Source organism: Crocodylus porosus, unplaced genomic scaffold, assembly GCF_001723895.1.
Source record: "Crocodylus porosus isolate Cpor-Errol unplaced genomic scaffold, CroPor_comp1, whole genome shotgun sequence".
Classification (NCBI taxonomy): Eukaryota; Metazoa; Chordata; order Crocodylia; family Crocodylidae; genus Crocodylus; species Crocodylus porosus.
The window spans coordinates 37,685,594-37,712,101 of NW_017728907.1; the positions used below are offsets into that span (position 1 = coordinate 37,685,594).

A 26,508-nucleotide genomic window follows, 5' to 3' on the forward strand; every position below is an offset into this window, starting at 1 on the left:
CCCCTCCCCCCCAACAGGTATCCCCCTTTTTTAAACTGGAGAAATGGTAACCCTAGTGTTTCCACACCTAAAAAACAAAGAGATTCTAATAACATTTCTAAATCTAATATATTTTAAGTCTGATCCTGTGGGCCTAGCTCAAGCAAAACTCATATTAAAATCAGTGGGGGATTTGTCAGAGTTTGGGTCCGATGATTAAAGAAACTTAAACTCTTCAACTGTTCAGAGACAAAAATAGCATACACTAGTCCTGCCAGAGAGACTGTTGTGGTTCTCTAAAAGAGTTTGCTCTTCCCTGTCATTAATTATAATGGATTTGTTTTTATAAAGTGACACTGTTAAAGATACCTTACAAAGGAAATGCACTGAAGTGTTATTTGGAAATGTCTTTATTGATTAAATATCAACATTCTACCTCTAATGAATGTTGTATAAAATCCTCCTAAAAACACAAGAACACATAGAATTAGAAAAGTTTAGAACTAGTTTAATTTTACATGTGAAAAAACATACATAATTCAGTTCTGAAAATTGCCTTGTAAACTATAGGATGTAGGAAGCTTGCATAAATATTTAGAATTAAGTGATAATGATGCATGTTAATTTTCTCTGTTGAGTAACTTTAAGGTATCTTTGTAATCTTTCTCTGTCTCATGTTAATTTCAACTTCAGTACCCCACTATTAGGACACATATGCAAGCTATCAGTACCCATCAAATAGAATAAATCAGTGCCTATTCATCATACTTAATTGAAATGCAGATGTATTTGTTTATGAAATTCGTTTGAGAAACTTCAAAGAGAAATGTTAATTACACACAGAGGGCCTGAATCCACTCTCATGCCCACTGGTGTAAAGTAAAGGCAACTCTACAGAAGTCAGTAGATTTACAGTGATGTGAGTAAGGGAACAAGCCCCAGAGCACAAGATAACAAAAAATAACTTTTACAGTGTTGAACAGAAGTGTCTAGAGATATACTCACTGGATCTGGAAAGGGTAATTGGGGCTTACAGGACACTTTGTTATCAGAACCAGGCTTTGGTCCCAAGAAGAAGAATCTCAGTTTTCATTTTAAAAAGTTTCAAGTCCTTTGCTTCACAGAGAGCATAGTAAAGATGAGCCAATCGAGCCAGCACAATGCAAACCACTTGGGAGGGCTGAAAAGAACTAGCAGCTGGGCTCTTCTGCAATCAGTGTCCTAATGCAGAAAAGCAAAACGTGCTTAATTCTCAATTACTTTAATATAACCTGTTTAAAGTGAAATGCATGCCTAAGTGCTATGCTGAGTTGGACCACAGGAGCTAGTTGCATCCTTGTGAGGTGGACATGTAGATGAGCATGCGCTCACACATACATACTTTTATGTACAATTACTCAGTTAAGTTTGGCTCTTCTATCTCTAAAAAATTAATCTTTCCTCAGGATCCTTTGACTGTCCCTATACACAACAGTATAACCATAGTGGACACTTTGATTCTGGAGAAAATTGTTGAGAAGGCTTGTTTCAAAATAATAAGACTCGCTATAGTTTTGCATATGTTCACAGCTACAAGATCAGGCAGAATCTGAGATTAATGTATGAAAAATGTATGAGGACCACTTGAAACTGGAGGATTTAACACCACTGAATTCAAAATGAAAGCTGTATTGGAACACTAAGCTGCATGTGGCAGAAAAGGGCAGAAAGTGTAGTTGCATGTAAATGTTAAATAAGAGCATATGCTAATTCCTTCCCTTGTTTGCAAAGAAAAGAACATATCAAATCTTTGTTGCTGGATTTTTTATGCAAAGTTTAACAGCACTGACCATCTATTACTGCACTGCCACACAACAAAATGGCTTTCTATCATAAAACATTGACCACTCAACAGCCATTTGATGTCAAAGATTCCTCAGAAGTCTAATTTTGCTATGATTGTCCAGCTGGGCAATTTTCCCTGCACTGGAAGATTCTGACTGGCTGAAGAAAAAATCAGTTATTTCTATTGGAATATATTACTGTTAGAGGATCTTTGTCTGAGACATGCCATTAGATATTCTTTTAACCATGTGACAAGCACCGTGCTGGTTTCATAATGTTTCATCTGCTCATATTTAAGACTTCCTGCACCTCAGCTAAAGTGATTATAGAAGGGTAGGACCCCCTGCTAGATTGGGCAAGCTGATGATGGGAGCAATAGCAACTGTCAGTATCAGTCTGAGTCAGGTCTCTGCAATCCACGCTTTACTCTTTAATATTAAACTTTGTGACGGAAAGTGGCAAGGAGGGCATTCCCCATTTCCTCAAAATTGCTGCTGCATGAAATCAGGTGACAAGCACTGCTTTCCCCTCTCCCTCCATTACTGCCTTGCAAGTCTGGCAGCCCCCGTTCCTCCATCTCTTTTGCTTTGTAGCTCAGATCTAGCAACCTTTCCCTTGTGATATTCCAAAAGAACACCCATATATTTCCCTCTGTACTTTTACTATCTGCCAGCATGTCAGTGGGAATGCAATTCCCATATATAGAACAGTAGGTAGTGTCACAGCCTTAAGCGCTGCCACTTTTCCAGCAAAGGACAGTGTCCTTCCAGACCATAACCAAAATATTTGCCATAGCCTTGCCATCACTTTTTCCCATACCATCACCTTTTCCTTCAGCGTCCATTGGGATCCTGAACACTCTGATTTCTCTCTCTTATTTGAAGGCCCAACTTCTCCAAGTCCCTCCAGTTCTCCACTCTCATTATGGTGCTTTTCCATCTATTTAGTTTAGCCCCTGTTGCCTCTTCATACTCTGATGTATGCTTTAGTACCTCTTCCATCAAAAGTCTATCTCCAACTACTACATTTCAGAAGTGCAGCTCCCAGCTGTAACTCAGATCGTTTTCTGCAAAATATATGTTACAGTGTTACCCCAAACCAAACAGAAGTTCACTGTTGGTTTCAGGGAGGAGGGGAATCTAGCTGGGAGCCTGCACCCAGGTTCCCATAGCAATGGCCAGGGCTCTCAGCCAGGGCTTGCTGTTTTCAGAATGGGAAGGGCAAACAGCGCAGGGAGCTCCCCAGCCAGTGCTGAAGAGTGGGGTGGGTGAATTGGAGTGCCCCCCACCTTTGACGGGGCTCAGATACACCTATCCCACCCTCTGCGGGGGCTGGAAAAAACTCCAGACTGAACTCCCTCCACTCCCTTTCCCACCTCTCGTTCTGAAAACAGTTCAAGGCTGGGAGCTGCGCAGATGCAAGTTACAGAAGTAGCTATACTTTGAAACATCTTTATCTGATACTTTATGCAATGAGAGGTCAGATTTTCACCTGATAGGGCATTTTTGAGCTGTCTGCAGCTGTGTGCTTGTGTTTGGTCATAACTATAAGCTGCTTTCTGTGGCCAGATTGGGCAAATATTGGCAATTTTGTTTGAGCCCTTATAGTCCATATTAAGGAGTGTAGTTGGTCTCCAGTTTTTCAGAAGTTCCTTCTCCCCTTTCTTGAAGAGTAAGATTACAATGCCTCTTGTAAAATGCTTCACTCTGTTCTGTTTCCTCTGTTTTCTCAAAAACTTCCACTACATCTGTCCCTCCCTGCCTGTGCCCAAAACTCCTCGTAAAATTCTATAGGCAGTCCAACTGCTCCTGGTGATTTCCCTCTTTTAATGGTTTTTAAACACTCCCCCACCTCCTTTAAACTTACCGTTTCTTCCATCTCCTTTGCTTCTCCATCCTCTATTTTCTCTTCAGTCTCTTCCAAAAAATCCTCCATCTTCTTCCTGTCTGCTTTCTCTTTCTGGTAAAGCTCTACATAAAATCTTCTCATCACCTCCCACACCTCCTCTGGCTTTTCCACCTGTGCACCCCCTTCTTCCCACATTGCTTTAAGCTCTCCTTTTGCCGCCTTCACTCTGGCCAAAAAGTATCAGGACCGCTCTTTGTTTTCTCCCACCCAGGGGCTTGTCCTAAGAACATTTTCTCTCTCACCTTCCTTTTAAACCAAGTTTCTAACTCTTGCCTTGTTTCTTGTAGCTCTTCTCATCCCTGTCTTCCTTCTGCTGCTTACTTTAGCAGCTCTAGCATCTTTGCAACTCTCCTAGCTGTTTCATTCTTTTCCCTGTGCCTCTTCTGCCTTGCTTCCTGAAGAATTTTCCTGTTCTCTTCTTCGCCATCATCCACCATTCTCTGGTACTCCCAAAATATTTCTACAGCATTCACCACCCCACATTCTGTCTTGTGCATGCTTGACAGATCTCTTGATCTACATCTACAACTGCATATTTAACTTCCACAGTCCCTTCCCTCTCATAGCGCTCTTACCAAAACTCATTTCTACTTTCAGCATCCAGTGATCACTAAAAGCAACATGTATGGTTTCTTTCTTCCTTATGCCTATTTCTTCTGATGCAAACACAAAGTCAGTTCTTGATTGTTTCTTTCCACTGAGGTCTGTTCTAGTGAAAACTTTCTACCCTGTCTACACATCTCTTAGCAATTCCTCTTTTATTATATTTATTTACAGTCTGGATGAGCTGTCTAAAGTTCCATTTCCTCCTTCCCTTCTTCTGTCCCCCCTTCTACAACTGAAGTCTCCCGCTATTGTGCACAGTCTCCCTCTGACCATGTAAAACACTTTCTAAGCAGCACATTCCTTCCCTCCCTCTCCTGAGGTGCATATACATTAAAAATGTCTAATTCTCTTCCCCCAACTGATAATATCATTCATTACAATCTGCCACTGATGACTTCTTCTACCTTCTTTGTTTTCAACTCTGAGTTCTTGAATAATATTACTGCTCCTGGTGCTTTGTTCTCATTTGTCCCTGACCACCAAGTTGATTCTTAACTCCACCTTTCTCAAGGGTTTGGGTAGACCTTTTCTCAAAACATTTATAATCCCTCTCCCTTGGTATACAACATTCTTGTAGGCAGATTGTCTGCCCTTACTTGCTTCAGTCTGTTCCCATCTTTCCTTGTTAAGGTGCTCTTGACATTAAATGAAACTATTGTCAATGCCATTTATGCATGTTTTAAAATAAGTGTGCCTGTCCCTTGAAGGTTCCTCCATGCTTGCTTTGAACTGAGTGCATCTGTCTCTTTAAGGTTCTTCTATGTCACTGCTCAGGTTGCTCATCTCCTACCCCTTCCTCACTTGCATTCCTGTAGCCCTTGCAAGCTGCTGGATTGCTTTCACATTTAGGAAGGTTTGCATATTCCTGCCTCCCCTCTGCTGCCCACCGTCTGGGGCTCATGTACATGCCATGATTTTTGCCCTTTCACGTGCTGCAACTGCATGTCTGTTTGCGTGAGCAGGATTTCCCAACACTTTTAAAGTCTTTCTTGTGCACTCAACTAAAACTGCCATTGTTTTAAGCTTTGGGTGTCCCTCCTCCACTCCTTACATCCCAAACCTATGTTTATCTCTCTGTAGAAAGTGCCATCCTGCCCTGCTTTCTATCATATTCTTTCTGGCACCAGATTGCGAGGTAGGGAGAACATCTGATCACTGGGTGCATGTGGATAAAAAGACATGCTCTCAGATATTCTACTAGGGACTTAGTGTATGTGTGTACCTTTAATTAATCAAGGGAGGATGGATTAAAATCAATGTCACATTACAGTGTTCCTCCATACTAAACCAAGAGTGAAAGAAACCACGGTACATACTGTGTTTATTATTTCATTTTTATTCCTTTTTTTGGTTATGTTAGGAAGCAACATGGGGAGAGTGAACTATTAGCACTACTTGTTTGTTTTCTTTGATAAATAGTCATTAAACTATTATGGTTAAATAATTAATTCTGAACATGCATTACATTACATTCCTTTTTTGAAACAAAACTGAAGTCATGCCAAAGAAAAAAGCAGTAGCAAACACTTGGCAGTTTTTCTCCCCAGCTCTGTGCATAGAATTATACAATATGCAGCCCAAATCAAACAACTGGAGCCAAAATGTGTCCAACTTTCATTCTGTACTAACTACAGTAGGAAATTACATTAATTCTACTTAATCCATTTCATCAGTGCCAATAATGCATCATGCTGTACTATTTATAAAAATGTTATGCTGTGCTTTTGTTAAAACATGTAACTGCCCTTTCTTTGGATTCATGCTTTTTCCTCTGTGGCTAGCTGAGGTTAATGCCATACCAAGAATCAGCAGTTAGACATTTCCTGTATTTTGTTTTCACTGTATAAATTAAATCATGGTGCTATCCAGAAGCTAATCCTTGATCACTAGTCCTTGCTGAAGTTTTATTTTGATTGGTTGGTATGGTCTTGGATAATTCATGATCAGAACAATTTTCAGGTTCTTGCTAATGATTAAACATCTGAATCTAACTCCTCTGAAAGCAGAGGTGTCTGTAGATGCAGCAGGAAGTCATTGTGCCCGTATCATACCCAGACCATACTCTCCTGCAGTCTCTACAACTATACCGTAAGATCTACGTAATGGTTATCCAATTTGCCTCCTTCTTAGTGTCTTCTCTTGCTTACCTGATTGCTCCCTTATATAATGCTGATTTGGGTCTGTCTTTTCTTTTGCTCCCTTCCTTAGCTGTCTTATTTGGCCCCTACTGTTTTTGGGGTTCTCCATCACTGATGGGTTTCCTTCCTCCCTCATACTGAGGCAAATCCAAGTACCACATGGTACTGATACCAGATAAATCAGACAAATGGGGCTTTCCATTAAATCCATCTAGCCTGCCTTGTGTTTGTATGCAGTGTAACAGTGGTGTTGTACCTGTCATGGTCCAGACATTATATGAGGCAAGGATTTCTTAGGGACCAACTATTTGGTCCAGTAAAAGATATTACCGTAAGACGTTCTTGTGTCTCACATATTAACTAAAGAACATATGTATGTAATAATCAAAGACATCTATAGAAAAACTGCCAGCAGTACCTAGACCAATGTAACTGTCCGCATAACCACCAAAGATCAGCATAACTGACTTTAATTAGATCAAGACGTTTATCCCTCTTCTATAATCATTTAATAATTAGGGTTACCTAATCTAACATGGGCTCCATCCTATAGTTCTTACATGGCCAAACTAAACTGCTCTATAAAAATAACAGGAGGCTTTGGGCCTCTCTAGAGCTAATTAAAGTCAGGGGATTTTTCCATTGGGTTCAGTAGGGTTTAGATGAGGCCTTTTTGGCAACTGGATTGAAGCTACCAGCTGTGTGTAGCTCTATAGTTTTTTGCTCCGTTTTCTGTCCAGAGTTCCTTAACATTCCTTCTTCCTTTTGCTCTTTCCAATAGTTTAAACAACATGTATCATTCTAGCTTCATTTTTATTTGTAATTAAGAATATTTTAATGTGAAAACTTGATTATTCTTTGGCATGTTCTGTGTTGAAGATACTGTCTGTCTTAAATTCTGTCTCACCAAGGGTCTCTTCCTCTTCCCTGCTTTTCCTTGGTCTTAAGACTGACATGAAGGTGTGTTGCAAAAGCTGACCCATTAATGTTTGTTTTTAGGGACCTGCACAAGGTAGAATAGGATTGTACTACATACCAATTAGGCATCTAAAAGATTAAATGGAATTTGAACAATTTTTCTCATTTTATGTGAAATGAAAGCCAGTTTTGGGAGAAGCTGATTTTTATTAAATTTGAAGGATCTGTATCTCTTATATAGTCTCTAAGTCTTTATCTTTATGTGCATTGTAGAGTACACTGGATGCCTAGATAAGCGAGATCTAGCTATATACAGCCTCATCTGTCTGTGTCAGTATTTGCATGATTACTCATCACACAAATAACTAAACACCTTTCACGTATAGCATGAACCCTAATTTGGGGTCAAACCATGAAATTTCCAATTTATGAGCCCAATTCCAAATGAGTCCTGAGGGCCAATGGATGCCTCGCATCATTGGAGTCGATCAGAAGGATGGTGCTCATCATCACCTCCTTGATTTGTATCACCAAATCCAAAACTGATAGAACAGGATTCTGGAGGATTTTTCTCACAGTCAGAAGGAACATATGTGACCTAGAAATATTTTGAGGAGAAAGTGGTCCAAGCAAAATAAGCTTGATCAAGTGTTCTTTAGAGAATATGAAAGTCCTTAGTATCCAAAACAGCTTTTCCAACTATTCCCCCATCACCACATACAAGTGAAGGTTGAGAGCCATGTTTAACATGCTTTCCGCTATAACACATTATTCTTAATCTCAGGTCTTACACAACATACCTGTAGATAACTCATTAGATAAACCTCATAATGAGCAATTAGAAAAATATTATGTTCGCTGTAGCTCTAGTGACGACATGGAAATCCTGCATGGCAGCTGACAATAAACTCCGTAGCATGCTGTATGAAGAATAGATGGCCCTTAATACAGACAATTCTGTAACAGCCAAAGTTTTAGTTGGTCGTATCTGGTGCACTTCAAGATGTGTGAGGTGTCTTCTTTTCCATATTTCAATAATGTTATTTTAATGTATTCTGCTTTGATACTTTTATTTTGCTTACCTCAAACATCTTGTTTAAATATTAAGCAGTAAAAGCTTTCTTTTAAAATCCATATTGCATTAAGATGAAAGGTGGTTTTACAGTCTCTGATGCTTTATTTCACACTTAACACACAAAGTGTTTTCCATCATGTGGACTTGCAGATAACCAAGTAGTTTGCTTTATAGTTCTAAAGCTTTAGCCTCGTAATTGTCCATAATGGCTACGAATAACACCAAAAATTGCTTACATAATTTTCAGGGACCAAGAGGTCTTGATGGTCCTGCAGGAGAGCCAGGGACACAAGGTGTCACGGTAATTATTCACTTGCTTTACTCAGTGCTCCAGAGGCTGCTTGTATATCATAGGGCGTCAACTGACGGTAAAACAAAGCACAAGGAGACACCATGGGACACTTGAGTTTCCTATGATTCCTTTGAGGCACCCTACATTTTTTACTTCTTTCAGATGTTTTTTGTTTCCATGGTACATGGACATCATAGTCTGAATTCTCTTCTCATCCATTTTGGAGGTAACCTGTAAATGGAGCCTCCCCCAGGCCGGTGGTGTTATTGCTGCACCGGTTGCGTGGAGTCGGTGGAGCAGGCTGTCAGCCCACCTGCCAAGCCTCCGGCCGGCGCCCAGGCCCGGGGGCTTCCGGGAAGGGCCTGCCCCGCTCGGCGGAGCTGCCCCAGCCTCCCCGGGGTGGCAGGGCATCCATTTTGGAGGTAACCTGTAAATGGAGTTACTCTGCATTTCCTCATCTTAAACAGAGTTACTCTGCATTTCTGACAGCATAAGTGATGATAACAGAATTTGGGAAATAGCTTTTTTCCTGCATATATAATTTTTTCTGTGCATTTGGCTGCAAATTTATATTGAAATGAAAAATTATATTGAACTAACTTGTTCTTTTTTTTTTTTTATCAGGGAGAAAGAGGTGATCCAGGGAAAAGGGGCATTCATGGACTTATTGTAAGTATCAGAGCTGTTCTTTGTATAAGGTTTTAATCCACAGCACTGATTGTTGCTTGACATTGATTTGTAATTTATCTGTAATCTTTATTCTCTTTCAATCATTTTATTTAACCAGGGCAAAGCTGGAAACCCTGGGGAACGAGGAAATCAGGGAGTACCAGTAAGTAGTGAAATCCTATAACCTCTAAAAAAAAAAAAAAAAAACAAAACAAATAAAAAACTTGCAGTGTTTTGCAATAATTGCAGAAGGCGATTATTGTCTTAATATCAGCTGTTGATTTCTGACCATTACAGTTTACATTTAGGATCCATAAAGCCTTTCATCTGTGGATCCTGAGAAGTTATTAGAAACACCAATTTCTGAAGCAATGAAATTCCTCTGGATCGTTGCACCCACTATTTAAGAATTTGTGACAATCAGAGGGACTTGCTCAAGGTCAAACAAAGAATCAGGGGCACGTATGGGGGGGAAGGTGAACTACCATGTTCACCTGAATCCAAAACAAGACCCCCCCTCCACCATTTAATGAAGGGGAAAAGGCCCCTCATCTTGGATTGAAGTACAAGTAAGTGGAAGAGGGCAGGGGCTGGTGGCTGCTGTAGTTCCAACTCTAGCCCCAACCTGGGGTCAGAGTTTGGGTCAGAGCTGCAGCCACTGCCTACCCCCTCTCCCACTCTCTGATGGCCTCGGCCCTGCCCCCTGCCACCTCTGTTTGCCTTCCAGCTCCAATTCTGGCAGAGCTGCAGCCCTGTGCCAGCCCAGAGCATGGAGCACATGGTTGCTCTGGCCCCAGCTAGGCCTGGTAGCAGAGACAGCAGTAGCAGCAGCTCTGGTTCAGGCTCAGGCTCCAAGGCCCAGCCAGAAGAGCCACTGCTGCAAAAGCTGCTGCATGGGGGCAGGCATGGAGGGGACAATGGGAAGGGGCGGACAGGTGCCGGCATGTGTAGGCATGGGGAGGCAGGTGGGGGCAAGTGGTGTGGAGGACAAGGTAGCAGGGGACAAGGTGTGAGGGAATAAGGGACAGGGTCCCCCCACTGCCTGTCTTCCCACTGTCTCCCCCACCACTTGTCCTCTCCTGCCTCCCCCACTGCCTTCCCCCCTGCCTGTGCTTTCTGCACTGTGGGAGGTGAGGGAACAAATTTAAGATGGCCCTCCAATAATTAGATTTTACATATGGAAAACTATAAAAATGTACAGGTTTTCCTTGCTTCATGTGTGTTCTGTATGTGTGAATTTGCTCTTATGGAATGACCCTTTCTATACCAAAAATTCATTAAATGCAAGGTAAATTCACTCTCATGAGGTTGGTGTGGTAGAAACCTGCAGTTAGCTGCTTTGTGTAGTGCATTATGGGAGTGAGGTGCACCAAAATATAGTCTCCTGTGTATATCTGTGCTCCTCACTCATCTGCAACATGTGTTCTGTAGTTGCCATCCCCATTATGGCTTCTAAGCATCCTGTTAGCTTATCTCCTACCCACCCCCCTGGTCCATCAATGAAGTCTTCACTACCTTCTCTTCACACTGACTAAACATTCACCACCACCCTGTGCTTGTGTGTTCTGTCTGCTGTTGGCGAATACCAAAATTGTCTTATAAAAGTCGTTGAAATGGGTCTCGGGGTCAGTACAGTCAAGATCAGGGAATGTATCCCTATTTGTTACATTGCAAAGTGGGTTCTCTTTATGCGAATTCGAGTTATGTGCCATTTTCCAGGAACACATGTACAGCATAAAGTGAAGGAAACCTGTATATATTTTCCATTTACATAATCCATTTAGTGGGAGGTCATCTTAAATTGAGAGTTACCTTGGATTTAGGTAAATATGATAATCGACAAGAAAAACAGCAGAAGCCAAAGGACTGAAGCACTTATATTAGTAGTATAACGTTCTGAGACCAACAGTGTTGGCTGTTTTTCAAAATGAGCCACTTGACAGCTTTTCCTATTTCCTAGAATTTATGCGTTTCTTGTACCTTGTCAGTTATTCCATTTCTAGTACCTTGTCAGTTATTCCACAGAAGGACATGGATATCACCTTTACTCCATTCAGAGGCAGATCCAGGAAATGTGGGAGCAGTGGCTGGAACTGCAGGGGTAACTGTACCCCCTGCGTCCAGCCCCCCACCCACTGGGGCAGGCAGACCATGCTGCAGAAGCAGTATCCAGGGATTTCTTTTAAGTTCCTCAGTCAGGAAACATACTCAGCAACATATCCCCTCCCCTCCATTCCTCCCACTTCCCTGCACACCACTGCCACTGTCCCCCCTGGCCCCAGCTTACCCAGGGACCAGGTGAAATAAGGTTCTAGGACCACTCATGTCCCACTCCAGCCAGGTTACACATAGAGCTAGGCTCAGCCAGAAACAGCAGTGGCAGCAGAGATGGGTTATCTTACCCTGCACCTACTCCTGGGCTGGTAGGGAACACCAGTGGGGACTGGGCAGGGAAAGTGAACCTAACCACTGCTGCTGCTGTCCCCAGCTGAGTCTGACGCCAGAGTAGGCAAGAGCAGTTCTGGAGCCCTCCCCTCCCACCCTGCCCTTGCCCCCACTCCCACCATTGGGGCAGGTATAGACAATGGCAGTGATGGATGGAGGAGGAGAAGGGGACAGGGGAGGGAGATTAGGTCACACTAAGCAGAGAAAGGAAGTGGCTGGGGGGCAGGATTTTTACTCAATTTGGGGATTTAACAAAAATCCTTAGCTGCTGCTCCTGCAGTATCAGCTGAAAGGCAGGGAGGGTTTCTGTGGTACCGCACCCACCCAGATCTGCCTCTCCATACACTTGGAGGAAATATGAAGCCACAGTGATGGCTGATAAGTGGACGGGAGATCCAGATCATACCCAGGAGAGCTGTTATCCTTCAAAGGAGGATGAAAGGAGAAAGAATGGTAAAGACAATGCATTGTCTTGCTTCTCTCCAGCTGTCTTCTCTTGAGGCATATTAGTTTCAATAAAATAAATATATTACTCATGATTACCCACAAATACTCTTTTTCTTTTTCTTTTTTTTAACATGAGTTGTGAAAGTGAGGGGCCTGACCACCTCTGGTCATGAGACACCTCTTATCGTGAGGTATAAATTGTCCCTTCATTTTCAATTGTACCTGGTGTCCTTCATCACCTCCTAGTCTGTGATGTTGCAGTAGAATTGTGTGTTTTCAAGCAACTGCAGTGATTCGTCACTTCAGTGCCAAATACCTCTCTATATATAGACTGTTCCAGTATATGTGTGGAGGTCTTGGGATTCCATTGGAATGCAAGCTGCTATATCAGTAAGATGAAATTCTCTCGATATTCCAGTTTTACTTCTCACTGATAGTCATTAATTCCTTTGCACTGGGAAACTCCACTGCTGATGTATTCTTCTGCATCTTACTGCTGACTCTGCACAGTAGGCTGACCTAAGTGTTCCATACAGCTGCACCAAACTCACATCTCTGGATCAGACCCAATGTGCATATTGAGTATTTCACTCTGTTTACCTTGGCTTAGTTCAGTCTATTTGATACCTGCATAAATGACTTGGATAACAACACCAGAATAGTTTGTGAGTGACAAATCCCTATATAAATATGCCCACTGAATGCATTGTACTCCAGCACTTAGCAGTATAACTAAGGAAGTTCCCTAAATTAACACTATGGAGCTTTTTTTTTCATTCATGCACTCCACAAGCTAGACAGCAGGGCAGGAGTGTTTCTTGCTCCTGCTACCTCCTTGAGCTGTGTATGAGCTGTGACTGATTTCACATAAAGATTCAAAGCTATTTAACCCTTTTCTTGCTAGCTGGTCACCATTACCCTTGAACTTTTTAATCTGTTGCAGTAATATACAACCTCTGGAATGTGTGATAGTAAAATAAATGCGATAGTAAAATGGATGATAATAAAATGATTAGCTAAAAAATAATTATTCACATCAACTATTAAGACACATATCTGTGATACAATTTTCAAATAAGATCATTAGAATTTAAAAATACAGCGTTCTCTTGGTTGTTTTTTATATTTTATTTCTTTTGAAGATGGTTGAGTTTCATGCTCTTTATATAGCTGTTAAAGTGCAACATTTTTGTTCCATAGTGCAGTTCAGAACAGGCAGATATTAGCTAGAGCTTGAACATTAGTTGCAAGAGCTAATGTGGCAAAACTGCTCACATAGGTGAAGGGATAACACTTTTTAGAAGGGTTTACATAGGTAAGTTGTTAGATGTTCCAAAGTGGAAAGGAAACAGCCTTTTATACAATATGAAGCAGCTTCTTCATTGATCTTGGTTTGGATTGTTTTCAGGGTTTGCCTGGGCCCCCTGGAAGCCTAGGAGACAGAGGTCCTATGGGAGAGCCAGTAAGTTGATCTCCATCCTTTCCTAATAATAATTTTCACATATTGTACTTAATACTTGGTAACTTGGGTTCCACTAGACCAAGGTTTGAAATTTTCAGTGACTAAGTATACATCCTTTAAAAACTATATCTAAACTACACTGGGTCAGATTCTGCAACATAGGGAGCACATCTGTCCAAAACACTTAACTCCTCAGTAGTGTAGTTTACTACAAAGTAAGCATGTGTGTCTATGTGTGCACATGCTTACTGTGCAGTAAACCTCAATAATCAGGAGTAAATTTTCTACCTGAAAATGCAAGCAGTAAATTTTACTTTTGCTTAGTAACAGTGCAGTAGCGCTCATGTAGATAACTGATTGGGAGCAAATCTGCTCCCGGTCACCTATCCACCAGGGAGCAGGAAATTTCTCCCTGCCCCCAGGAGCTGCCTGCTGCTGGGATAGGCTTTGCCACCGGAGCCCAGGTCCCCCCGGCCCAGCCAGCAGCAAGGAGCTCCAAGCCCCCTTCTCTGGGATAGCAATTGAGGAGTGGGGGGAGAATGGGAGATCCTTATCTCCCAGCACCAGCTCCACAGCCATAGAACTGGAAGATAAGGGTCTCCTAGCCCCAGCCCTGCAGTGTGGAGCTCGCACTAGGAGCTGGAGGGGGCTGGGGAGCTTGTTCCCTGCTCAGCTTCACAAGCTCAGAGCTGACTGGGGAACAAGTTGGGAAGCTCCCCCTCTGCAAATTCCCCACCTCTTTCCCCACCCAACTTTAGGCTGTGGAGCTGATCAGGAAACAAACTCCCCTGACTGTTCCCCACCCAGCTCCACACTTGCAGAGCTAAGTAGAGAACAAGCTGGGGAGCTCCCCAGCACCATGCTGCAGAGCTGAGTGGGGAACAAGCTCCCGAGCCTGTTCACTGCTCAGCTCTGTGCTTGCAGAACAGAGCAGGGAACAAGCTCCCCAGCCTCTGCCCTGCATGGAGGGCAGGGGCTGGGAACTGTCTTAGTTAGGGGCAGGTCCCAGTCCTGTGCCCCAAATACATCATGCTGAAATCCCACTCCTGGGAGTAAGAAATCTAATAAATTGAGGCATGGGGCTGCTGCCAGTGGGCTAGCTAGCAGCAAGCTAGGTGCTAGCTGCCCCACCAATGTATTGGGGCAGGAGGCTGGGACTTGCCCCTCTCCTACAGTTCTTTCCAAGTCCCCTGCCCCTGATCAGGAAGCCAGGGCCAGGAGCTCCCTGCTTCCAGGGTGTTACATCCCAGCCTTGGGAAGGAGACAGCTGTCACCTGGCTCAGTGCTCCCTTCGCTGGTCTAGCACCTGGAGGGGCCTAGAGCTCCCTCTAGTGGCAGCAGGGGCAGTTTGCTGCCATTAGCAGAAATTCCACTCCCACTTCCGTGCATGAGTAGATGCCTGCCTGGGAGCGTTTTCTTGCAAGTAGTTTACTTGCAAGTAAACTGATCCCAGATCAAATGCATGTGTAGACATGCCCAGTAAGTACTGTACACTTACAGGAGTATTCTCCCCAGTCTCCATGGGATAGCGCTAGTAATAACGAGAAAAAGTATGAAAAAGAGTAGCCAAATCTGACTTCACACTGCATAGAGACAGGCATGGGGTATATCATGTAAATACAATCTTAAACATGGATATTAGTGGCTTCCTTGTTATTTTCAAGCAAGGTTTATGGTACTTATTCTGGAGTTTTGGAAACAGACAGACTTGGCATGTTCCTGCTCTAACAAAAAGGCAACTGTTACAATAAACCTCAGACATTCTTTCTCTGTATAGCTTGCTGTTCTGATTTTTATTATTGAAAAGCTACACACGCTTTAATGTGGCTAGTACTGGAACAAAAGCCCATATACAGTTTAAGACTATGAACCATGAGCTGAAAGGTATAAACCTGACAGAATGCCGTTACATCATCACCTCTACTGCCAAGGCCCAAGTATATAAATAGAATGGAGTAGTGTGTGCTTTCATGGTGGTACGCGTTATAAGACTGCCATTTTACTATGCATGAACCTGTCAAGTAAACTTTTGTTCCTTACTTTTTATTACATATGAAAAGCTATTTCTCATAGTAAATGATGTAAAAGAATATCAACATGCTTTTTAAAACCTTATACTGCAATGTATTCTTTCATGTACTAGGCTGATGCTTCTGAATCCATAAGTTAATATGGATTCATAAAGGTGGTCTCTGGAAAATTCTTTTGGCCAGAAAAGTAGAAAAATTCCAATTGCTTGCTTCCTGCAAGCAATGAGGATATAGTTGGCTGATAAAAGCAAACTTTTTTATCATTGTACAGAAAATTTCCACTAAAAATTATGTATTATTTTCTTGGATTTCCTTTACTGTCTGTTTTATAGATCATCTCTATTCTGTCTAACTTGCCAGCCTAGTCATTTTATATCCTGCTCCATACTGTAGCAATTAAGAGACTTAGAGGTTTTAAAGTTTATAAGTCTATACATCTTGCTACTACATTGCTTGTTTAACCTGATTTTCTTATTTATAAAGGGACTGGAATGTTGTTTTAGCTGTGATAGTCTAGGAAATGTCCTAAAGGCAAGTGTCTTTCTGTGATGACTTTTATTGGATCAATGATATAAGTGGGAGAGAAGTTAGACAAGCTTATGGGCACAAACTGTCCTTCCCCATGTGAGATCTGGTTTTTTGGGAGACCTGAAGAAGGACAGTTTGTGCCCAAAAGCTTGTCTAGCTTCTCTCCCAACTGTACAATTGGTCAAATAAAAGATATCTCAAAACCTCCTCACTTTATTACTTACTTATAAGTAGACTAGCTATCATACTTATCTACTCTAAACTGTCTACTTTAATTAATCTACATTTCTATTGTGCTCAGCATTGTAGCATCCATGAATGAAATGCAGAAATTAAGAAAAGTATCAGTTGTTCACAGGAATTGATGATTTTTCTTTCCATGTTACACAGAGTCAAATTATTTTTGTATGTATAGCTCTAAAGAGGAAATATAGTATAACACAAGAAATAAAATGGTTTAATTTCTCCAATGGATTTGTCCAACAGCCTACTTTCTTTTTCAGTCAATTGGTTATTACATGGAAGAAGGCTGTGAAGATAGTTTCTATTGCCTTGTCACTGGGCTCTACTGTAAAAATGCAAGGAAATACTATTAGGGAAAAAGACTTAAACTATTAGATTTGCTTAGCAGAATCAGGCCTAATGTAAAACAAATGATTAATTTTACTTACATGTCAGGCCTTTTCAGCAAACTCTGTTTTGATTATACTTGAAAGAGGTCCCCATATTATTCAACATGTTCTTACATTCTTTTGGCTTCTGGTGTTCCATGTAAGTCACAAGGGAGTGGTATATTGCCAAGCCATCAGTCTGAGCTCCGTGGGAATAATGTGGAGAAATATTTGGCTCCTGCATCAGACTTGAGCTTTGGGACAGCAAAGTAGTGAAGTCCTTGTAGGTACTACAAGCCAAAACCAAGACAATTATGTTTTGGCCTGGATAGAACCCATAATAGTATATTCGTTGTGGTTTTCAGTGTTTGCTTGTTCTTAACTGAAACTGTTAATCAAGTCAGAGATGCACCTGTTGAGCTTTGTCCAACAATAGCCATATGACTGTGCCGCTGGAAGAGAATAAAAGACTGCTGTTATTAACGTTAGCAAGTCACCAGGAACAACAACCCTATGCATGTAATCCGTGTACTGACAGATCAAAGGGAAAGCTAGATAATGGCCTGAAAGGCTTATAGTACAAACACAGAAACAGCACTTTTACATTGTATCAGAACAGCACAGCACCAGAAATAATTGTTTCCTTTAACACTGAAGAATCTGTTTAAAACAGAAATGTGTCCAGTTCATTCTCCATTCATGTCCAGATTTGGGTCTGAACCTTCCCAAGGTGTGGGGATGAGTATGTCTAGGACATGGGTGGCCAACGCACAATACAGATGCCACAAGTGGAGCTGGCAAGCTCTGGGTATAGGTCAGGGAGGGGGCATGCAGCAAAGTGGCAAATAGGACAGGAAGTAAATCAAAGCAACAGACTGGGCAGGGAGGAGACAGCAAAGCAGCAGATTTGGTGGGGAAAAGGGATTGAAATGTCACTTAGGGAGGGTGTGGGGTTTAATTTGCTGTATGCTTGCTAAAAAGCTTGGTCCCACTGGCCTAGGAGTTTGATTTGTCCAGTTGCAAAATTTAGGACCAGGTGCGAAATTATTAGAGGTAAGGTCCAAGAGATGGCCACACACATCCCACTTCCTTACAGGACATGGATAACCTCAATTTACATGAAATCCATACACACTGGTTTAGAAATGGATCCCTGAGGTGTTGCTGTGGTAAGTTTATTGCTTACTATATACTGGCCTGGAAGAACACTGCTTCATAGTATGGTTTCTTACTGATTTTGCCAGAAGGCTCCAATCTGCAATCCATTACGCCTCAGTGACTATCCTGTGTAAACACTGTTAAATCCTTAAAGTGAAATATACAGTAGTTTTCAGTTAAGTCTGTACCAGACTATGGGCTTTTCCATAAAGCAAACCTGACATACAGCCAGCTAAGTCTTAATTAAACAAAGTCTTAATTAATCAGGAGAAGAATATTGTGTAAATAAGAACTTTGACTTCTAGTCCAAATGAAGATAGGTCAGTTCTGTCCTTTTAAAATGTATTGCTAGACTATATCTAGAAAGTCAGTTATATCTTCAGTACTGTTAAGCACTTGCCCTTGTAGGTACTAACTGCTGTCAAAGAATTTAGAAAGAAAAACAGTGATAAAGCAAAATAATATCTGCTTCTTTCTACCAGCTGTCAGAGTGGTGCAGTGATACAATATATACTTTATCATATTATATTGCACACCTATCATATGTAGGTTGTATCATACATGTATTACATAAACATTACTGAATCATATACTCAGAATTTTGTTTAATGCCAGGGCTCGAGAGGACAACAAGGTGATGCTGGCCCAGCTGGGGAAATGGGATTTGAGGTGAGTTGTTAAGCATTATCATTTATCAATAATGACATTTTTATTTCTTTTTATTTATTGTTTTATTTGTTGCTTATAATTTGTATTATTTATCAATAATAATGAATTAACTAACCAAAACAATCTACAGTTTATACCAGAACTCTTTGTATTGCCTCCAATGGCCTTGAATAGCACATGTAATTAAAAGAGTTTGTCATTGCTTCTGCCTGTTGTCAGAAAATTTCAAAAGAGAAAGCTTATTAGATTGCCTATGGAGCCTTCACATCATGGTATCTGCTTCTGAGAGGACAATGATGTATTAGCTGAATGCAGCACTTCTATAATATATACCCTTCCCTTTGCCATTTTGCAACCTCCCACAGCAGGCCAGAGCTGAGGGGATTGTAACTGGGCTGAGGAGTGAACTCGCTCAGAACACATAAGAAATGTTTAGTCAAAGAAATGAAGTTCCATTATCCCACATAACTAAGATAAGTGAGATAAATAAGTGGCATACTGGGTCAGATCAGTGATCCATCTAGCCCAGTATTCTGTCTTCAACAGTGGAAGAAATAGGTGCTATGGAGGTAGAGCATCAAACCTGATATCTATCCATAGGTAGAGGAAGGCTGGGGCTAAGGGGGTTCAGCCCCCGTCAAACATGGGTCAGCAGGTAAGGCCACAAGGCAGCCCAGCCACAGGCTCCAGATAGCTGTAGCAGGGGTGGGAAGGAGCATGCACACAGCCAGGATCACAGTCTGGTGTCTGAATTGCTAGCAACATGGCAGGCAAGTACCAGTCTACTCTGAAGCGTTTTGGGGGCACAGATCGAGGCCCCCACATTGAGGGAGGGAGTGGGGCAAAGGCAGGGGCAGGACCTGGGGTGAATGGGGCCCCAGCCAGGCTGGGTTGTGGGACAATTAGAGCCCGGGTGCCTTATCCAGGGACACAGGAGGGCTCCCGCCACTGTACGCACCCTGGTGGAGGCCCAGGGGGCACATGCCCCCCAGTCTGTGTACAGGGCAGAGGTGGCTGCCGCTGTGCAATGGACTTTGTTCCGTGCTGCAGCTGCCCCAGGAATGGCATGATGCCACGTGCCTGCCACCACTGGGCTGCATAGTGTCACCTGCCTGCCCAGTAGCAGGACACACATGGCATTGCGCCACTTCTGGGGCAGCTGCAGCAGGGAGCAAAGCCCAGTGTACAGCGACAGCCATCTCTGCCCCACACACAGATGGGGGAGGCACATGCCTCCTGGGCCTCCACCGGGGTGCATGCAGTAGCGGGACCTGCCCCTGGACAAGCTGCCTGGGCTCTGATTGTCCCACAACCCAGCTCCTGTCCCTACCCCTGTCCCTGCCTGCCCCACTCCCTCCCTCACCACTGGGACCTCAATCTGCTCCCCCACTACGGCTCTTCCCCTCCCCATGCCGCTTCCCCCACAGACTTACTGTGGGGGGAGAGGGCATGTGTGCATGCACGCATGCACTCAGCTCCCCCCCAAATATTTTTTCTGCCTCTGCCTATGTATCTATCCCTTATCTAGCTAGCTATTCAATATCCTACCCGGCATTCACCATTTTTGGTTTAAAGATACCAGAGGAAACATGTCCAAACATTCTGTTCAATAGCCATTAATAGATTTATCATCCATGAATTTATCCAGTCTTTTCTGAACCTGGCTAGGCCACCTGCCTCCACCACCTTCTGTGATAATGAATGCCATAAGTTAACTGTGCATTGCATAAAAAGTACTTTCTCTTGCTAGTTTTAAACCTGTCACCTACTGATTTCAGTGGGTGTCCCCTAGTTCTAATATTCTAAGACTTGATGAACAACAGTTCCCTGTTCGCTAGGTCCACAGTCTTCATGATTTTGTAGATCTCCCATATCCCCCCTCAGCCTTCTCCTTTCTGAACTGAAGAGTCCTAGCCATATTAATCTCTCCTAGTATGGTTCCATGCCGCTGATCATTTTGGTTGCCCTTCTCTATGCCTTTTCTCATTCTACTGCTCCTTTTTGAGATGCGGGGACCAGAATTCCATGTAGTATTCAAGAAGTGGGTGCACCATGGATTTGTATAGTGGCCCAGTGATGTTCTCCATTTTGTTTTCAATGCCCTTCTTAATTATGCCATTGTAAATTCAGAGGTTATTAAAATTTATTCTCTGAAAGAAAATATCTATTATTTCTTGATAGAAAATATCTATAAATTCTTAGGAGGTTGTATGGATATGTCTGGAACCTCCAAAGAATGTGTATGCCCTTGGCTTGCCATCTAAAACCTACTGAAAACCTAAGTCAAGGCTTGAAAACTTGAAAATCAGGTTTTTGTTCCTACTGCTTGTATTTCATTAAGATGAAAAATAATGGTTCTGTTGAATGTGTACCACATTATACTCTCTTTCATTACAGCTGGTCAGACCACAGAACAGTGTCCTCTTGCTTCTAGCTGACAGCCCTATGGCTCTCCTAGTGCCTCATGTAGCTTTTAGGCTGAGTCTTTACTGTTTTATATGACAGCTATAAAATCACTTTTAGCCGCAACATGTAACAGTACCTCTTGTACCATACAGGGACCTCCTGGCCCTGAAGGGGAGCCTGGCCTGCCAGGAGAACCAGGTGAAAAGGTATGCGGTGAACTTATTTTCTTCTGTGCCCTTAAACTATTTCACTCATTTTAGAAAAACCAGATCAAGTCTCAAGTGTTAATTTGGCTTCTCAAGAAATTAAGCAATAATAAAAAGAAAATGAAACTTCCAAGAAAAATTATCCATCCTCTTCATCAGTAACATGACTAGGAAAGGACAAGGGAGATTCTAACCAGAGACACCAGTTTAGGGAGCCCAGGCCCTGGCAGCCACAGCCAGGCAGTGTGCAGGGAAGCTGCCCTGGCCCTGGCCCTGACCCCAGCAAGGCAGTACACAGGGGACCTGCCACACACCCAACCTGAGCAAGATAGTGTAAAGGGAGACAGCCCTGGCAGCAGCAGCTGTCAAGTAAGAGCCTCCCATGCTTTCTTCAGCCACTGCTGCCCTCCCCCCTGTAACTGTCAGGTACTTGGCACAGCATCCTCATTGCACCCCCTCTCTCCCCCCATCTCTGCTCAGGGTGCAAAAATCACTAGTTTCACCTCTGCTCTTCATCCCTGTTGCCATTAGTAATGCTTGTCATCATTAGAGGTGTTACTCCCAGCAGCTGACTGCTTTAATTTCCACATGGTGTATTCCAGGGAGACATCGGACCTGCTGGTAAGGCTGGTGAACCCGGAGAACAAGGTTTAAGGGTGAGTGACAAATATGAATCTATTTCCTAAAGGGAAAGTGTGTGGAATTTCAGAAATGTCTTTGTGTACTGAAGTATAATAACCTTTGTGTACCAGAGCAATTTAATCAGGAGTCTCTGATATTTTTAAAGAGAAGTTTTGTGGTGTTGTAACAGATTAGTTGTCTGAGTGGCATGTCTACAAAGCACAGTGTTGTGCGACCCAGCACCAAACAAGCTGATTCAGGTATCAGAGTGGCATAGGTGAGTTAACCTAGCCTGTCCCCCAAGCTAGCTCTCAGCAGGGTTACCCTTTGTGAACTATTACACTAATGCATTTATATTGCTTCCAGTCCCTGAACTGCCTCATTCAGAGCTGGTTCAAGTATCTTGGTATGGCACTACACTGGGCTGCTTAAAACACACATTTATTCTCTGTATCCTCATCGCTGCCCAACAATTCACCAACTTTTCTAGGGTGGTGATTGTGTGTAAAATTCTTTGAAGGTGGATTACTAAAGTGACCATATGTCCTAGTTTAGCCAGGACAATTCTATATTTCAGAGGCCATTCCTGGCTGACTCTTGGGAATTATAATGGGCATCCAAGAAATGCAGGGGCACGGGGTGCAGTCTGGCTGAGAGTCAGAGTGGCATAGAGTGCATTGCAGGCAGGCACCACTGCCTGTCCAGTATGCCACCCCACCCCACTTCTGAGAGTGCAAGGAGGGGGGAAGGCAGTGTCCCAGATGAATATCCCAGATGTTCCAGATTTCCTAATGGTGAGCCTAATTATTAGGGCCCTAACCAAAATAGTGAGTTTGCAGATTTAATAGAAAATGCACTGAAACACATATCAACCAAAGCAATAGTTTTCCTAATCAACATAAACTGAAATATGTAATGTAAACTTAAGTTGTGGATGGTTCTGTAGGGAATGGGTCTGAGGAGGGAGCTGCTTTAATTAGCTAGGAACTGGGAAACCAACCTAGCTTCTGTTAGAAGATGAAAAATTACTAAAATGAATCAAATGGTTTATTTTCTTCCTGTTGTAACAATATTATTATATTTTCTTACCTTTCTCTTTTGAGTGTAGTCCTACTCTAGTTAGCCTTTTCTTCCCACTTTGGGTTAGTTTCTCTCAATGACTAATGATTTTTCCCTGCAAGCGTATCAAATGGTTTACTTGGATCAGGCCAGCTTTTTGCATCGATTAGCTCTGATTTCCCAGGCCTGAGTCCCCCTTTTTCTTTCTTTCTTTATCTTTGGGGTTTTTCATAGCTAGAATCAGAGAACTGTGGAGAGTTTAGGATAACATAGTTATAACAGATTTTCTCTAGAAAGATTGTTTGCAACGATATAAACTAGACACTTCCTAATTTCACTTTTAGATTATGGTTACATGTTTCATTAATTCTTTGCTACTACTTCCATTTCCTTTACAAAATTGCATTTGAGGTAGGTTCCAAGATTCTGCTAATTCTATGAGAAGTTAGTTCCAGGCAGTAGTTAAACAATATTAAATAGTAAACACTTGTTGGACCACAATGTCATACTTCAGTTATTCTTTACATTGTGGTGCACTTGCTGTTTGCTGTGCATTCAAAATATGATTTTTGAGTGTTCTGTTTCTTTGAGGATCAAATTCTTAGGTAATGGACACATGATTGGGTTAACGCACAGAAAGTCAAGCTGTCCTGATTAAACCAAGGTGCAAACAATGACACTAAGGCTAGAAGTTATGTAGCCTGATGTAACCCTGCCCCAATGGTGGCCAATTTACTTATGGACCAATTAGGGACCATTTTCTCATGTTGTCTAAAGCTATCTTTCAAATGCACAACCTGGTTGCTTGGGTATAACTGTCATAATTAGATTCTCTCCAGGCTTCTGCCTCAAGCTGTGCTTATGCATTACTGTATCTTTTCACCTTAAAAGCTAACTACTAGGGCTGTGTGAAATGGCACCATGTTGTTTCAATATCCATTTCACCATTTTGAAGGGATAGCGTTTCATTTCATTGTTTTGTTTCAAAGCACTCTTCCATTTTGTTTTGTCGAAACTGTTTCACTGTTTCAACACGTTACAATATTTTGCCCATAGGCTGAAATGGGAAATCATTTTTTCTATGCCTATAACTTTGTCATTTCTTACCTGATTTGGATGAAAATTGCAGGGATGGTAGCTCCTTCTGAGGGCATGAAGCCTGACGTGGTTCAAGGAGATAAGTGCGGGGGGGAGGCGGGGGTTGTGAAACTGCACCTCAAACAGTTGAAAGCAAAACTCGTATCACTTGCTGGCAGCAGCAGCCTCCTGTCATCTCGCGTTCAGATCTGGGGGCCTGCACCCCCGGGAGGGCTCTGCCAGACTCCTCCTGGGGGCGTGGTCCCCCAGTTCTGCATGTGGGATGACAGGAGGCTGCCCCTGCTGCCTGGGACTGGTGCTGGACAGGCTAGTGCTGCTGCTGGCCCCAGGCAGCAACAGCAACCTCCTGTCGTACCACATGCAGATCTGGGGTCCCATGCACCACAGGAGGCCCACACTTTATGGTAACATTGGGAGGGCAGGTGGGGGAGGCTGCAGCCCCCCTTTCATCGCTGTGACCTGCCACAAGCTCTGGGAAGAGCCCCGTGCCACCCCTGCTGCAGCCCCGGGAGCAGTGGATGCTGCCAGGTGGGTCAGGGCATGATACAGCCCAACGGTTGCAGGCAGGCAGCATCCACCGCTCCTGGGGCTGCAGCAGGGGTGGCACGGGGCTCTTCCCAGAGCTTGTGGCAGGTCACAGCGATGAAAGGGGGGCTGCTGCCACCCCAAAACTTGCTGTACCCTCCCCAGCAGCTCTGCCAGCCCCACGGAACTGAGCCTGATGGCGAGAGGTGGGGGAGAGCCAGGGCTGCACTCAGTCAGGGCTGTGCTCTGAGCAGCTCTGCCACTGGCTCTCCTGCCACTGGGCTGAGCTCTGTAGGGAAGACCCCGGCACAGCCCCCCAGCCCACAGCCCTCCCATTGCAGCTGGTGCTGGTGGCCCCCCCGGAAAGAGCTGGGGGAAGTGATCAGAGACCTGGGGGAATGATCGGGGAGCTGGGGAATCCAACGGGGAGCTGGGGGAATGTTCAGGGATCTGAATATTCTCCCAGCTCCCGGTTTGATTTCCCAGCTCCTGGTTCATTTCCCCCAGCTCTCTGATTGCTTCCCCTGCTCTTCCCAGAGGGCATGGCCCCCCAGATCTGCACACTGCAGTTTCAGTGGCAGCCTGCTGAAACCCCATGGACAGATCAGGGGCTCACATCCCCCAGGAAGAGCTGGGGAAATGACCAGAGAGCTGTGAAATTGAACAGGGAGCTAGATGTCAGTATTACAGAGCAGTCCTTCCCCACTCCTCCCCTCCCTCTCCTCAGTTTCTGTTTAGCTGCAGCAAGCCCAGCTTCAAAACTCAAAAAGTTACAAAACTTTCAAAACATTTTGAGTGCTCTTGTTTCATTTTGAAGCAAGGCAGCAGCCCTAGATTTCAGGAGGGTGGACTTCAATGAGCTAAAGAGAATAGTCGGGGAAGCACTGAGGTCCCAGAGGGGAGGGGAGCCAGGTGTCCAAGAAGAGTGGTCGCTCCTTAAGGAGATGATCCTCCAAGCCCAAAGGGAGGTAATCCCAACATGTATCAAAGGGGGCAGGAGGACACAAACACCCCCATGGCTCACCAGAAGCATCCAGGAGTGTCTCCTAACTAAAAGGGAGGTGTACACCTAATGGAAGGGAGGAGCCATCACCAGGGAGGATTATACTGCGGTTGCTCGGGGACGCAGGGGGACAGTCAGGAAGGCCAAGGCAGAGATGGAACTGGGACTAGCTTCCCGGATCAAGGACAACAAGAAGTCTTTTTTTAAATACACAGGGGGCAAAAAGAAAGTTCCGGGTAATATGGGGCTCCTGCAGGACATGCTAGGAAATGTGGTCGTCACACCAGATGACAAAGCTAACATATTTAATGATTTCTTTGCCTCCATTTTCCTTAGCAGGGACCGGAACAGCCACCCCCGCTCTGGGCCCCCCTCAGACCCCAGGGGAGATGCACCTAGGCCAAGGGTTAGTGAGGAACTAGTTAGGGAACTTCTGGAGGGATTGGATGTATTCAAATCAGCTGGTCCGGACAATCTCCACCCTAGAGTACTGAGGGAATTAGCTGAGGTCATTGCAGGATGCCTGGCATGGTTTTACGAGCACTCATGGTGCTCTGGTGTGGTGAACATGGGTTCATTAGAGGCAGGTCCTGTCAGACCAACCTGGTGGCCTTCTATGACCAGGTCACCAAATCCTTAGATGCAGGGGTAGCAGTGGGCATAGTCTTCCTAGACTTTCGGAAGGCCTTTGACACTGTCTCTCACCCTGTTCTCATTAAGAAACTGGGGGACTGTGGTGTTGACACCTACACAGTCAGATGGGTCGCCAACTGGCTGGAGGGCCGCACCCAGAGAGTGGTGGTGGATGGGTTATTTTCAGCCTGGAGGGAT

At 43.5% G+C, this 26,508-nt stretch overlaps 1 protein-coding gene across 2 annotated transcripts in view; it reads left to right on the forward strand.

Annotated features, from left to right (window-relative positions):
• COL24A1 (collagen type XXIV alpha 1 chain) overlaps positions 1–26,508 on the forward strand; it is a 271,129-nt gene that overhangs the window by 184,379 nt on the left and 60,242 nt on the right. For both annotated transcript variants that reach the window (XM_019531158.1, XM_019531159.1), the window contains 7 exons: positions 8,696–8,749; positions 9,365–9,409; positions 9,528–9,572; positions 13,710–13,763; positions 18,706–18,759; positions 21,318–21,371; positions 21,974–22,027. In XM_019531158.1, coding sequence (XP_019386703.1) covers positions 8,696–8,749; positions 9,365–9,409; positions 9,528–9,572; positions 13,710–13,763; positions 18,706–18,759; positions 21,318–21,371; positions 21,974–22,027 — 360 coding nt within the window. The remainder of the gene's footprint in view (positions 1–8,695; positions 8,750–9,364; positions 9,410–9,527; positions 9,573–13,709; positions 13,764–18,705; positions 18,760–21,317; positions 21,372–21,973; positions 22,028–26,508) is intronic.